Below are 15917 nucleotides of genomic sequence, written 5' to 3' on the forward strand. Positions count from 1 at the left end.
ACAGCGTCAAACTCTTCAGCATTTGGCTGAAGATGGAAGGTTGCGTTCACCTCTTGGAAAACAGGTGGCATGTTTTTTTTTTCTGCTGTGAAGGGCTAAGCTTATTATCAACATACAGCTATACCATGCCTGGCGTTAGACAAGCTTCGTTAATCTGACTAACTTGTGTTTGTGTTTGTATTCTTTTGTTTTGTTTTCCTCCATATATCATAAAACATAACCAGGGAATTTTCTTGGAAGTGCATTGCATTACAAACTTACCGTAGTTTGAAACAGAAATACAAAAAGAATAATGTGTTGTGCATTGTCATCTACTGTATTGGAACTGTGAAGGTTCTGAATCTGGGAACTGTAATTAGGTGAATCTGGGAACTGTAATTAGGATGCATCTTGAAAATTCCTTGGACAGTGTTTTCTCATGCATGCGTGAGCTTTCGGTTTCCTCACAATTTGTTTTGTTTTATTTTTTATTTGTTCTTTTTTTCCCGTTCTTTCAGTGTGACCTTAATATTGTTTGTGTTAAACCTGTCGTGTGAGATGACTTTAGTTGGGCTGAGAATTGACCAGGACTGGTTGTCCAGTTGACCAGTTGTAATTATGCCAAAGAAGTCAGTTTTTAAGTATTCTTCAGGTCACATGTATGTGCACATTTCACCTTGAGGTGTTTCAGACCAGCTTTTTTATGATTCACAGAAACGCAAACAGTTCATGTTAACATTGTTCACTCAACTTCACTGTGCACTACAATATGTGTGTGTACAGAGATTGACACAGTTGCTACATTGCAAGGAACTTGTGCATTCTCTGTTGTGCGGCCAAAACTAAGATTGTACGACACTTCCTAAAATGTAAATCCATGAAATAATTCAGCCATGGCTGATTCGGAAGTTGACTTCCCATTTCATGATGACCCGTGCGAAGACCTTCCAAATGCACGAGAATGTTAAAACTCTCTTGTTTTTTTGCCTGAAAGGATGCTGCTACATGAATATAATGACGCCACAAAATGTACAACAAATGAATGCCGAAACTGTGTACATGTAGCATTAAATAATGAATAGAATATGCGCAAGAAAAGAAAATGAACAAAGGTGGACTTCATCAAAAAGTCCTAGTCCACTCTCGACGTGGCTGCCTGTGTTCCGTGATACTAATTTCTCAGTCCTGGCAAGTTTGATTTTTCAGTGTTTCCATGTATGCGCACTGATCATTTTTGTGAGAGAATTCGCCTTCACGTTGCATGTAGCAGGAACCTCCTCCCGACCCTCATTCCATCGCCCGTCATCTTGGGATTCTCACCCAATGCTGTCTCCTCCGTTGTCTTGTCTCGCTTACCTTCCCTTCCTTTCCCTCATCTCCTTCCTTCCCGTCTGCCTCCCTCAGCTCAGCGAGGTGTTTGAGCAGTTCTCATACACCTCTGAGTTCATCTCTGAGGCCATAGTAGCGTCCCAGGACCAGGATGTGGCACTGGCATCTCGTGTATGTACCCACTCCCCAAAGTCATGTACCAGTTTTTGTTTACCATACCTCATACATATTCATAATCGGCAGCCGGAATCTCATTGGTCCATCCCCCAAATCAGCCCTTTTGCTGTTTACCAAGGTTCTGAACATGTCAAAAACACTACACAGTAGACTGTGTATGGCTTACCTACATGTACATATTTTAACAGTCTACCCTGACATTTGGTAAAGCAATCGTACAGTGGCTGTCCAGGGGTAGCATGTATGCTCGAATGCAGCCCAAGCTACACATGAAAAGATGGCTGCTTATGCATGCACTGGTTCTGCCCTGAGTGGTACAGTATGTATGAGATACGGTAAAACAATGTACTAATGGTCTATTTGAAGTCAGTGTTGCTAGTCAGGACCTCTGAAGACCATCACAAGACCCCCCCCAGACCATCACAGGACCTCCAGTCTGAATTCAACCCACAAGCTATTCAAATGAACAGCAACAAGAGAAGTCCTTTGTGATTGTTAGCTGTGACTGGTCATGTTTGTGGTCATGTGTGTGGGTCTAGTGTGTGGTCTTGTTATGGTGTTGACTGCAACACTATATGACGTCGATATTAGTTCCTCTCAGTATTGGAAGTTGACAAACTAGTTTCTTGGCTTTACCTTGGAACTAGTGTGCGAACTTTGAAATACCTCAGGGAGCTGCATTTAATATCTACTCGATATATATTTTCAAGCCATGTTATATTTGTGCATTATTGTCTATGCACACCTGTCTCCTACATATCCATCCATTCCCAAATTACCATTGTTAAAGTCGTCATGGTGTTCATCATTTCACTTAATTGGTGTTTTTCATTTGGAATTGAATTGGTGTGATACTCATTTGGTGGATGGGTGTTTGGTCAAAATAACCATGTTTTGTTGGTGGGATTTTGGGTACATGTATGTCGTGTGGAAGGTTAGTTTCTTCTGTATTTTTTTATTCTTTTTACCAAAGAATATTTCAGTAAATTATTGATTGTGTACTGTTTTTGTGTGGTTTCATCTAATTCTAAGTAGTTTTTCCTGCAATAAAATGCATTCTTGCATGAAATGGAATGCGAAGCCAAATGCATGAAAGTAGTTGTGTGCAGATACCAAATTACACACTTAGAGAAATGTCTTTCAAATCAGATAGTTTCGTTATGCGTGGTTGTGGCTGACAGCTACTGAACATTTCAAACCTGTGCATAAGGTGGGCATCCGTTTTTTTATAATGCAGCTTCATGACTGTGGTTGATCATTTTATTGCCAACAATTGTTCAGAAAACCCCAATGATTTGAATGAGATAAGAACCTTCTCAGGTGTCCATTCTACATCTCTGGCTTATTTCTCCTCACTGTTGCCTCAGTATTTAATTCTGAATCTGAGATTTCATTATGCTTGTTCTGTAGATGTAATAAATCCAGCCAACTTGTTTTATTCAAAGATTAAGAATTTCTGTTAACACTCATTCAGTATCCTGATTTATGAAGGGGAGGTTAAAATGTTTTGAATTTGTCACTTTTAAAATACAAAAATGGATTTTAGAGTTTTGTTATAATTCACTGATACTGTTGTTGCTGAAACCCATTACGCATTACTGTAGCTACCCGAGGGTGACGCCCGGAACTACCAGGAGCATCAGAATACCCTGAACAAGGCTGCCCAAGGGCTGAATGTTGCCACTGGTGAGCTGGTCACCGCCACCAGGGGCACGCCACAGGAGTTGGCCGCCGCTGCCAACACGTTCAGCAAAGAGTTTGACGATTTGATGAAATCTGGAATGGGCATGGCCGGCTCTGCTCCGGTAAGTTGTGCATTCTGTCTTGCAAAACTGTCTCACTCATCATGGCAAGTATTTTAGCTGTATAGAGGTGAAGCTATTGCCAAGATTGAGTAATAACTTGTAGAGAATGCTGCATTCAGATCAAGAAGGGATACACCTGTAGTGTCAGGATTGATTTGGTTGAGTGAACTCACTGCCAAGCAGTCATGGTTCAACGTCTCGCATCCTCCGAGCATCCCAACCTCCACGCTCCAATCCTGCTGTACTTCAAGCCTACCTGTGTATCCCCAGAGGTCCGATAATCTCTTGGAATCCAAGGCGACGTGCTGCCCACAGTGTCCGAGTTCACCAGTTCAGATACTATGCTGTCATAGTCTTAATGTTTCACAATGGTAGCCTTTTAACTACATGCACCTGATTGGAGAGTCCACAGCGTGTTCCTTTGTCCTAGCTCACTTCTTCTCATTTTCATAATTAGTCTTAATGATGAACAGTGATGTAACGCGCATACATGCAAATATGACTTGCACCTGTTTTCTTTGCCAACATACCTCTCCTGAAGACATCAAAATGGGCCCCCAAACCTGTGTATACATCCTCGGTGAGATCAAATTGTTAACGACTTTTCAGTCCCGTAGATGCGAGTGACAAACTTTCTGGTGATGTACACCTTTCCCGTGTTCCGGTAGCTCTGCTGGTCAGAACAACTTTCGGGGAGAGCCAAACTTTTGTTATCTTATGTTTGGCTTCTCAGCCCACACGTTTTTATTTTGACAAATCCGTCTATCTTTATGAGGATTGCATGCACTGAAATATTCTTTACATTTGTTCAAATTGCACGTACCCATAAATCATCCTGCTTACTGTTCATTTCGAGACCCGAATTACTTTTTCTTTGACTTGTTAGGCAAACAGTAGAGTGAACAATACACAAGTACCGGTACATGCGAACATATTTTGGCGTAGATGTATTTGTACATCACCAGTCAAATTTTGCACTTGCGTCATTTCATACCTTTGTTGGCTCTTGGATTATGGAATAACAGGTGTTACTGACCTTTCTAGAACCATTGGGTGTAAGATGCTTGATCAGAAACAGAGGCCAGCTACAGCATTTGTCATTTTTCTACTTCAGTTAACCCTAACAGTCCCGAATGCTACAAAGTACTACTTAGTAGTAAAATGTAGTACTCAGCCCTGTCGCTTGTAAGAGGACATGACATTATTATTCTCTGAAGCCATAAGATACAATAGATAAGACAATGTACCATACAGTGCTGTGGCACTATGAATGCATCGTTTCATTGTTCTCTGTACGAGTAACAACGGAATAAACCTAGCCGGAAATAGTAATTTGTAGCGCTAGGTCCTTCAGGCTCAGAGTGTTACATAGTATTTTGTAGTACTGAGTACTCTAAGCCAAACAACGCCCGGTACTGTTAGGGTTAAACCCTTGGTTTTCTTCTTTTTTGGGGGTGGGGGAGTGGTTGTACCGGTATGTACACGTATCAGTCGATGCTGTCTTAGAAGGGTGACAGGAAATACAAGTGATCATCCGCTTTCTTCATTTGAACACCTGAATAAATCCTGTCATCTGATTCTGGATTGCTGATCACATGTCATGGATTATTTGTCCCGATGCATAGTGCAGCTGCATCATAAATATTCATTGGTATACATGTACATGTATGCATGTGTTATGTAAAATGCACACTTAGATGAGTTCCATAACGGTTGGGGTCTCTGCGCGTGTTGAAATATGGATGTTGTGGGGACCCCAGCTTGGTGAGGACCTAAACTGTCCCCTCCCGTGGCAAAAACCCGGACACACCCTCACCCAACTGTGTAATGCATGCAGAGGGCATGCAGTACCAACTTCTAATGTAGCTTGTGTAACTTTGTACCATTGTAATGACATTCTTATAGTAACCGATACATGTACATTCATGCCATACCTGAACAGCATAGATATAAGATGCTGTGCCTATCGATATGTACCAGTATGCTGTGGGCTTTTTTAGCTCTTGGATGTGTATCTAAATGGGTACATGTCATAAATTTATTCATCTCTGATACAGAATGCTGTCATTGGCCTATCTTAAAGCTGTTAGCATTATAAACAGGTTGGTTCATGTGAAACGTAATCACAAGTTCAGATAGAATGGTAGCGTAGCGCTTTGTTGTCAGAATTGGTTGCTTCATTTGTGTGTCCAGAATTGTGCCCCGTGTTTTTTTTTTCCCAGCAAAATAAAGGCAACGCTGTTGTGTGTGTTCATCGGGGGATTTTTATGCTCACGTTTTCTGTAAGTGACCATTCTGGCTCGTGCTCATCAAATCTTTATGAATAGAGAGACAACTGAGAGATGACCCACACAGCACGACGCTTTGATAAAAGTGTGCATGTATTCCGAAATTGGAAACACTGAATCCAGCCAGTTTGTTGAAACTAAAACGTAACAAATACCTTGTCTTTATTTGAAATGGCCAGTTTACATGGTACATGCCATGTGATATGGCTGAGGTAATATTTCTGTCAACCCAAGATCATTAGAAAAAGGAGGAACCAAACACGGTCTGTAAAAATGTTAAGTTGTTAAAGTTTACCTTGGCAGAGAGCTTTTCAGCATATCAGTCGAAAATAGTTGGTTTGAGAAACCTTGATGATTTTAGGTGCCTTTTTCATGTTTTTAAAATTAAATTTAAGACATGAATCCCTGTGCTGATACGTACATGTACATGCACATATTATTGAATTTGCTGAGAATTTGAATTCAGATGTGATGCTCACGAGGCAGGATAGGAAAAGAAAGGTGAAAAAGTTCCATGATGTGTGAAGGCATCAAGCATTGCTTTGAGAATTTGTCCAGCTTAATTAACACATTAAACAAAAAAGCACATATGACAGTGGGGAATCATTGAAGCTACCTAATGCTGTCTGGAAATGGGCAAAATAATTGTTAATTCATAAGGTTATGGGAATTCCTTGTATCAGTTGTGGCACTTCTGGCACTTGTCCAGACAGTGAAACTCAGCCCCACATGATGTGGAGAAAAGGAAACCTAACTTGCTAAATTCTGTCACAGTTTCCTGATTTCAGGTGGGACCGTTCCCATAAAGCCAGTTGTCTTTAGTTGTTACCGTAGTTTGGCACCGGTAGATTGGCGCCAAGTTATCGAATTACATTGCCTGTGTAATTAAGCATTGGACAGATTCCAAAAGAAGAATGCTGGATTTGTTAGCAACAATCTTGAATTCCTTTTTAAATTTGGGCCTTTTGCCTTTTTTCCTCTATTTTTATTGGCTCACTGAAGAAACATCTGTGTAAATATGCAGATACATGTATGTAGGTATTTTTAATTAACAGTATGTATTACACGCACACATATGTGTACCTTGGTTCCTTTGTTGAAGGGCAATCAAAGCCATTTTTTTCTCTCCTGTGTCTGTGGGGAAGAGTTTCATTGCCTGGCTGCCTTCATTTAGGACGATCGTCAAAATGTACATTTGCATTCATCCGCAAAGTGCTTGGAAATTTGAAGTTGTTTGGACACATGCCAATTATCCGTTTGAGCATTGCAGGTCTTCCTTTATCCAAAACTTCGGAAACCGCTCCCAGAACATACCATTGAATTTATCCTCCTCTGCAAGAATTCAGATCAGGGACTTAATTGGCTTGTAAGTACTTGCAACATTTCCCATTCTTAGCTGTAAATTTCCATATACGGGGAAGAAGTCTTGGTCAACGCGTTACAGAACAGATCCTCACCACACTGTACACGCACGTACTTGCAGAAATTATATCGTTTGGCAGAGGATTTGAAGTTGTGAAGATATACGTCAGTTATCTGATTGAGCATGGAGGCCTCTACCCAAAACTCTGCAACCACTCTCAGATCATACATGTACATACTCAATTGAAAGGATCTCCCTCCTGCAGATACCAGATACTGCGCTTCACTGGCCCGTATGTATTCAAACTTACTGGTACGTACAGGGGAAGATGAAAATGATAGATGAGTATTGGGAGCTCTCTGTGTGTTTAGAAGTTCCCCTTTAATATGACCACTCTGTGGTAATCTTAATGATGTTATGATGTTAACAACCTGTCACATCGACACCACAACTTCAAGCCTAAGGACAATCGTGTCCAGGATCCATGAAAATCCATGAAAAGTTCAGATTGTAATTGAAGGTGGTATTTCTTTTCAGATTCTGCTTAGTTTGGTAACATCCACACTGTTCACTTCAATTTTTGTACCAATGCGTTTCAGTTTTTAATGTTTAACTGCTCATCTTGTAGAGACAAGTTAAAGGTTTTTCCCTTATGAGATCAGAGCCAATTATGAAATTCCTGTGCACATTATGCACAGTGTAAGTACATGTACTGTACTGGCACTAGAGTGGTATGTTCGATACTTTCCAGATGTACACGTACGTAACACCATTTAAATGTAGACAGTATATATAAAATCTACCTCTTATTTTCAAGCTTTCTCAGTGAATTCTGATTTCAACAACATATTACAGTGCCTCAGTAATTCATGTATGTAGACCTTTCTTCCCACTCAGCCGTCCTTCCTTTTTTTTGGAACTGAATTGACTCTTTGCAAGAGTGTGACTCCAATTGATTTTCCCATTTGATATCTTTGGACAAGTACATGTTTTACATATTTTGTGATGTTTCATCCCGCTTTCAGTGACGATTTCTTACCCTTGCGCCATCTTGCCCTTTTTTCGTGCCCATACCAGAGTAAGGAGGCCCAGGGAGAGATGGTGGGGAGTCTCAAGACCATCTCGGTCACCTCCAGTAAGCTGCTGCTGGTTGTCAAAGGGATGTCAGCTGATCCCAATGCACCTAACGCCAAGAACCTTCTGGCTGCTGCAGCAAGGTAACCTACATGTAGTTTAATATTACCTTACACTTCCCCATCCTTTCCCGACTTACCCCCAGTGCCAACTGTCCCCTCCCTCCCCCTTGGGTCAATGCAGCAGTCCAACGGTACATTCAGTATGTATGTGAGGTTGTACTGTAATATTTACTGGACTTTTGAATGGATCAGGCAGTTCAGCAAGTAATCCTTGAAACTATAGCTACCTGTCAGTGGTGTCAAATACCCTTGTCCTGTTGAGAATAGATGCCTCTACCATGTCTATCTCAAAACGAATGCATTTGGCTTCATACTGCTACTATCAGTGGTGCCCATCGTAGTTTCACCGTTGTTTTGATGAATGCGCTCCCCATTCCTAAACAGAGGAGTGACAAACAGCATCAACAACCTGATTGACACCTTCATGCAAGCCGCCCCGGGCCAGAAGGAGTGTGACAGCGCTCTGCGCAACATCCAGACCATGAAGAACATTCTGGACAACATCAACGAGCCCATCAATGACTGGACCTACTTTGATTGCCTGCAGGGTGTGATGGAGAAGTCCAAGGTCAGCGATAATGATAGTGGAACCCGCTACCATTTCTCTGTGTGGTGTAGTGTTTTGTTGCCCGAAAGCTTTGTTTCAGCATGTGGTCCAGTCGGTTTCTCAGAGTCTCATTACGTTTCTTGAGTCGTTCAAACCTCTTCTTTCCAGCGTTGTAGTTAAATCAGTCTCAAGTCTAGTCACGAGTGCAAGTAACGGAGGATGGACATTGGCACAAGAATGCCATTGTTGTAGCTCATTTGAAAAGCTAATGACTTGACGTGAGACGGGATGACCAGTTGCGGACTTCTGAGGATTTATGACCACTGTGATAACATTGTACTCAGCGTTGCTTTTCCCACACCTACTTTGACTTGACCATTTCTTTCCCGTCTTTGCCCCTCTAGGATCTAGGTGAAAGCATGGGAGGCATCACGCAGAATGCCAAGAACGGTCAGCTGGAGGAGTTTGGTAAGAACGTAGAGGCAGCCGGTGCAGCTGTCTGTGGTCTGACGGAAGCAGCAGCTCAGGTGGGTGTTCAAAACCTACACTTGGGGCATAGAACAAAAACCTTCATACAGAGGCTCATTGCTTGCAAATCAACAACAACTCATTTTCAACCATGGCAAAGATAACTATTTTACTTTTTGTTCGGGCAAAGGATCACAACACAGAGATGTGCCATGTTATATCTTCATACCTTTATCCTGAATACTGTTTTTTCATTGACCCAGAATCATCAAATGACAGGGTGACATAACCGCATGTTACACTCACTGTTACACATCACACCAACCAGTATTGTGTGATATTGCATGCACCCGCGCATGCACTCAGACGTCTTCTCAGTGTACAGGATAATGCCGGGACGGCTAACCGCTAATGTTAAAAAGATTCCGGTGTTGCCCTCAATTTTCTTCACAAAAATTAGCCAAAAAAAAAAAAATAATCAGGGCAGAGATATGACAAAACAGTTGTTGACTACTTTGATGTGGTATATGACATTTCGAACACCCTCGGGTAGGCATTGCGCCCTCAGCTTTTACCTACGGTGCTGTGCATCTCCTGGGTTTTCAAAACCTCTGTCACACATCACAGCAGTCAACAATTCTTAAATATCATTTGTTTGAATATTAAATATATACTGCTTGTTTTATCATCATCCAATTTCTGTGTTCTTACCCTCAGTCGGCCTACCTTGTAGGTATTGCAGATCCCTCCAGCGTAGCAGGAAGACCTGGTCTGGTAGATCAGTCTCAGTTTGCCCGCGCCCACCAGGCCATCCAAGCAGCTTGTAACAGCCTCCTCAACCCAAAGAGCAGCCAGCAGCAGGTTGGTACCACTCCCCATTTCCCTCTGTTACTTGCATTGTGGGCACCAGGTGCCACGTTCAAAGTCGGTAGATGTCGCATCTCCCACAGTCCTTTGGAGCCCGCCTACTTTGATTTCAAACCATGTGCGAATTGAGTGTTCTTTGACTTCGACTGTGGCTTACGCCATCAGAATGCTGCAGTGAAGAGCCTTAGACATGAGTCTTTGGACATGACATGACTAAAACAAACAGTGGATCGACAAGGTGTGTGGGAAATGTGTAACGTCGTTGCAGATGATCTATTTCATAGTTGCTGTTTTGTCACCTCACTAACACGAGAAGGCGTGTGAAGGAGAGAGGCCAGCCTCTTTTTTGTGCATGTGACGGCACTCTGTGTATTGACCATTATTGTTGAGTGCTTGTTATCTGACTAGTTTGTATAAGTCCAGGATCATGTACCATCGTTTGCTCTATCATGCATGTTTCTGTCAATCGTCCAGTCTACAACAAAAATCGTACTGTGTTGTTCGTACGTGATTATGTGTCAGATTCGGTATCCTTGTAAAATGACTTGTTCAAGTGAGATTGGAAGTCTTACCCGGAGATGAAATGCTTGAAACCTTTGATCAGTTCAAAACAGATTGATACATTCAACATACTGCCAAACCATAATCGACTTGGCGAGCTCAAAGGTTCAGAAAAGCACGGCTACAATGATGTGGGCTGAATAGCATCTGGTTCAATCTGTTGACAGAAACTTGTCAGGAACTCAAGAGATGGTAGCCTCACTGTCACAAGATGAATTCAAAAACTTTCAATTTACTCTAATGTTTTGGTCCTGCACCTAGTCTACCAAATACACAAGCACTGACACTTTGATACAGCAAAATGAGTGTAATATTTTCACATCAGATGCGGATTTTATGTTTAGGGCATATAGCTGTGCATGTTGGGCCACCCTCAGTTTGTTTACGTTGTTTGTTTACTAGCTTATCTTTTGTGTAATAAACTAAATCAGCACTATGAGGCCATGCCACCACCTTTACAGGATTGTCATTTTTAAGTACTTTGCATTGTGGGAAAAAGTTATTATTTTACAGGATGAAATCCTGAAGACCACAGATTAATTCGCGTGGATTGTGTGTTAAGGAGAGAGTTCACTGGCAAAAATGGAGCAATCCATTTCTGAATGTGCATAATTTGCATTTTGTACCGGAGCAACGTTTTTTTTTTTCCCCAAACTTTTGCCAACAACAGTCCATATGAAGGCCTGCAAGAAATGCTCATCCTTAGTGGTAGAAAGATTAACACTGGTCGCCGTTTATGTGTGAAATTGGAGCCTAGTGTTGGAGACTTACCAGTACCAAGAGATTGCTTGATCACAACTAACATACTCGACATGTTTCCCAAAACCAGAACTATTTATTGTATTTGATGTGCATTTGAAAAGGAATGTTTTATTGTTTACAGTTACACATGTCCTTCGTGTGGTTGACATCTTTCTTTTCCCCAACGTTCTCTTGTGAGGGTTTCACATTTTCAAACCTATCCCTTTCAAAATCTGGCAAATGCTGTCCATCTTGGGGGTTGTTTCCCTTCACATCCCTTCATCTTCCTTCAAATTTTCCCCTTCCATCTCCCGCCCCCTCCCGTTCCCTTCGTTGCGTGTCACCACAATTAATCCACTAACACAAGCATTTTTGTGCCTTTTGTCGTTAGACCATGGGCGCCCTGATGTCGACATTTTCCGAGGTCACACCTCTGTTCGGCAAACTGGTCCCTTATTCCTCCATCCATTCGTCTGTCCGTATATCACCCCGTATGTTTGATCACCTGACCAATTTGCTGGTTAGCGACACACACAGAGTACTTTTCTTGTCTTCTCAAACCACTGCTGACTTTTTCTTAAAAGGAACTCGCTCTGGACCATTTATTGTGATGAAGCAACAAAATCTGTGTTCCTGGGCATGTTTTGAAATGATTTTGAAAGTTTTCAGAGGCTCTGCTGAGGAAAAGTTTGGAGGGAATTTTCATGTGCAATGACAAAGTCTTTACAGATGTGAAAATGATCAGAGGCATAAGACAAAAAGTATACCATGTGCTGAACATGTAGCATAAAAAGGAAATCAGTAACAATCTTTTGAATTTTGTTATCTGTTTAGTGGCAGCAGATTTAAAACTATTCCACAGAGCAATTAAAGTCCAAAACAGGAATGTCGCCACTTGATGATTAAAGGGGTCTGTGACAGGCAGAGTCTAATATCTGTGGGTACAATATGCACGTTTTCAATTTGGATGTTGATCATGGATTCAAAGTTACTTTGCCTAGAAAAATTGGTCCAAAGCTAGTTATAAATACCTTTCATCTTTTCCTCTGTGAGCATCCTTCATTAAAACCAAAAAAAAATCCCTTTCTGCAGTAACCATTTCTTACATTTGATCCCACATGTTCATATCGATTTTGATTTGTGTAAACGACTGTATCTTTCTTTTTGACGGCCAGAATTTGATTGCAAGCTTACTTGATGTGCTGGAAACTGTTGCATCAGTACCATGGTTTCTGCGCTTGCCGATTTGTTTTGAATACGTTCATGACTGCTTTGTCATTGCATGTTCCTGAGAACCACAGTGATTTATTTGAAGCTTGCTGTTGTTATGTTGTATCTCAATTAATTATTTTGTACTTTTATTGGTAATGAGGGGAAAAATTTAAAGTACATGTATCATGGCTGGCAATCAGGGCACCATGAGAAGTGGAAGTTTTTTTTAAATTTTGTACGAAGGTATTCTTGTTGAGTGTGAAAGACCAAGGAGGATGTCATCACGTTACCAAAAACACAGCTTGTGGAGTCTTCAAACCCTTATGTTGTCTATCCCAGAAAGGGATCAGTTCAACAAGTGGATTGAAGAATTCTGCTTTTTATCTGCTTGCATTTACCCCAGAAATCCAAGTTTGGACAAAGCTTGAGCCTAGCCAAAACTTATATTTTGTGGAACCACAAATTATGTTTTCTGAATTGCAACTTAGTCAGGAATCTGGCTTTTGTTGAAGAAAAACAGAAAGCTGATGGAACAATTTTCCTTAGCCCTTCAACTTTAAATACCTATAATTTCAACCATGCTTTCATGATTGGTTTACAAATTCTTTTCCTACTGTATAAAATTTCAATAGTTAGTAGCATTTCATGTATAGGCATATGACATCCACATTTGTGTATCTGATACTGTATTTGTGGCGTGTACCAGTAATCTTACAAGCCATTCTGAACTGTGACCTATCTTGCATTTGGAATTCCCCCTGGCTTTATGCATTTCTTAGCTTGCCACCCTTATTTGAGTGCCAGAATATGAAGTTTGGGGTCACTGATGACAGCATGACGACCGAGAAGTGATGTCACATGTGAAACAAAACAAGCCCCTTGGAGGGACTTTTTGTCCATCTGTACAATTGGCATATGATGATTAGGCATTTGATATACACCTGTAGTAAAATTGGATACAGACACCTAATCTTCGATGTGTTCGATACAGTGTCGACTATTTAGCATGTTCGGCAAACAAAATTTGGCCTTTTTTTCAATCGTGGAATTCAACTACGTATTTAGTGATTTGGGTAGTTAAAAGACTCAAAATGCTTACTGGGTTAAACCATGACAGACATTGAAGCTCTATTCTATATGTTAATATTTCTTTTTGTTTTGATAGCTGCTTCAGGTAATTTCCATTCCTCCCATACATGTAGTTAAGAATGCATGGCTCACCCCCAGGCCTTCTGTGTACTCAACCAGACCCTGCTGCTGTGATGCCGAGTTTCCTCTTTGACCTGTCACTCCAGAATTTTGAGTTGTAAACTAAAAATTTAACAAGCATTTGTGGGAAATCATGTGGACCATAGAGCAGAATGCCTGTGTAGTTCTGTCATGAAATCTGGTGTGCAAATGATGAGAAAATAAGCGTTTGAAACAAACACCAGAAGAAACTAATTCTGTCGACTTTGTATGCTGAGAGAGTCTCAAGGAACTTCTAAAATGTTCAGTTTGCAAATCACTGCAACAGAGAAGCAGGTTTTTTTTTTTCAATTGACTGTGATGTACCCACAGACAATTAGTGAGATGGTTTTACTCATGATCTATGGAGAGTCCGTAGCTTGTCCACTACTTGTAACAAAGTGGAGAGGCTTGTAAATAATCATTAGCGTCATGTCTGGTTTTTTATCCCATCCCTAGGTTCTCGCTGCTGCCACTGAGGTAGCCAAGCATACCTCAGCGCTCTGCAACATCTGCCGTGTGGCTTCGTCGAAGACCAGCAACCCAGTGGCCAAGAAACACTTTGTGCAATCTGCCAAGGATGTGGCCAACAGCACTGCTAACCTGGTCAAGAGCATCAAGGTAATTTCAGGCCCGCAGTACGAGAGTTAGGAACAGATCTGCAAGTATTCATTGCACTCAGCATCTGTTTTAAGGACTGTGGGTTCCATGAGTATTTCCATATTCATGAGCAAAACTGTGATGTCATCTCAGGAAGAAGTCTCAATGTTACATCGGTTTTTGCACAAACAAGTCCTGCACTTTTGTAGAGTTTCCTGGACCAAGTTTTTTCTTCTTTTGCTGATGCATTGCTGTTTATGTGCATAGCAATAAGAACACATCAATCCCTCTCTCAGAAATGTTTCCAGTCGGTAAATTCTGGGTTCACAATTAGAACAGAAACACCTATGCACTGAACCATGTCTTCCTTAGATGATTTCACAGCAACAGCGCCCTCCGTTGCATGGATAATTTTAATTGTTTAAAAACATGCGCTTTTCAGTGCATTTAACCAAATAGGAGTGTGTAAGAGTTTTCATGCTTTGAAGAAAATTACAAAGATGGCAGAAAAATTGTGCAAAAATTCATTGGAGCTACACTTTAACGTTATGTGGATCCTGAAATGTTCTTGCAGGCCCTGGATGGCAACTTCACCGATGAGAACAGGGAGAAGTGTGCAGCCAGCACCAAGCCCCTACTGGAAGCGGTGGAGAACCTCGTCACCTTTGCCTCCTCTCCTGAATTCTCCAGCGTGCCGGCCAAGATCACACCTCAGGTCCGTGAATCCAGTCCATCAATTGCAGTGATGGTCTGATCGGATTAGACCATCAGCAAACATTTCTTGTCAAAAAACGTCTTCATTTCTGCCTCGGTTAAAATTGTTGTCAATTTATATCAGTTGCTCAAGAGCCCAAACTGTTCACAATGTAATACATTGTTGCAACTTTTAACAAATCCTGTGGAACAGGATGCGCATATGGTCGTACTTTTCTGAGGCAATCTACAGAGGGCGCTGCTGTAGTTTGATAGAAGTGCCTGTGTATATGTGGAGCCAGGGCCCTTTCCAATACTTGACTTGGGCTCCGTCTCAGGCTTCGTTCCCAAAACCAATCTCCGATTGTGGGCCTGATGCGTTTAAATTAAATTGCAGTACTGTAATTTCTGGCTCTCTTGCATCTTATTTGATGTTTTTGGCACTATTAAACTAATTAGTGCGCTTACAGCTTCAAAGTCAGCTAGTTAAAAAACAGTTGAAGCCTGGGACGGAACCGATGTTGAGTATTGGAAACCAGCCCAGAGAAAGAGAGGACAACTTCCATTTGCTTTAATGCCACTGTATCTTGCCTCCAGGCTCGCCAAGCTATGGAACCCATCATCTCAGCCGGTAAGATGATGATAGCGAGTTCCTGTGCCTTGATCCAGACGGCCAAACCCCTGGCGCTGAACCCCAAGGACCCGCCCACCTGGCAGCAGCTGGCCAACCACTCCAAGGACGTGTCCGACTCCATCAAGAAACTTGTGTCTTCCATCAGGTTGGTGGCTGCCCGGCTTCAGCCAGAGCATCAGCGTGGAGTTCTGTGTTGAGACGCCAGTTTTTGATTTCAGAAAATGCTAGGT

General features: G+C 41.6%; 1 protein-coding gene across 13 annotated transcripts in view; it reads left to right on the forward strand.

Moving 5' to 3' along the window:
- LOC110976030 (talin-1-like) overlaps positions 1–15917 on the forward strand; it is an 82080-nt gene that overhangs the window by 41789 nt on the left and 24374 nt on the right. For 6 of the 13 annotated variants that reach the window (XM_087140400.1, XM_087140401.1, XM_087140402.1 and 3 more), the window contains 10 exons: positions 1384–1479; positions 3090–3290; positions 8019–8158; positions 8522–8705; positions 9089–9211; positions 9870–10013; positions 11713–11841; positions 14220–14381; positions 14935–15075; positions 15651–15832. In XM_087140400.1, coding sequence (XP_086996526.1) covers positions 1384–1479; positions 3090–3290; positions 8019–8158; positions 8522–8705; positions 9089–9211; positions 9870–10013; positions 11713–11841; positions 14220–14381; positions 14935–15075; positions 15651–15832 — 1502 coding nt within the window. The remainder of the gene's footprint in view (positions 1–1383; positions 1480–3089; positions 3291–8018; positions 8159–8521; positions 8706–9088; positions 9212–9869; positions 10014–11712; positions 11842–14219; positions 14382–14934; positions 15076–15650; positions 15833–15917) is intronic. The other 7 variants (XM_022228956.2, XM_022228959.2, XM_087140409.1 and 4 more) reach the window with 3 other exon arrangements.

The sequence above is a fragment of the Acanthaster planci genome, linkage group LG08, assembly GCF_054643075.1.
Source record: "Acanthaster planci isolate LZ-2023a linkage group LG08, COTS_SCS, whole genome shotgun sequence".
Lineage (NCBI taxonomy): Eukaryota > Metazoa > Echinodermata > Asteroidea > Valvatida > Acanthasteridae > Acanthaster > Acanthaster planci.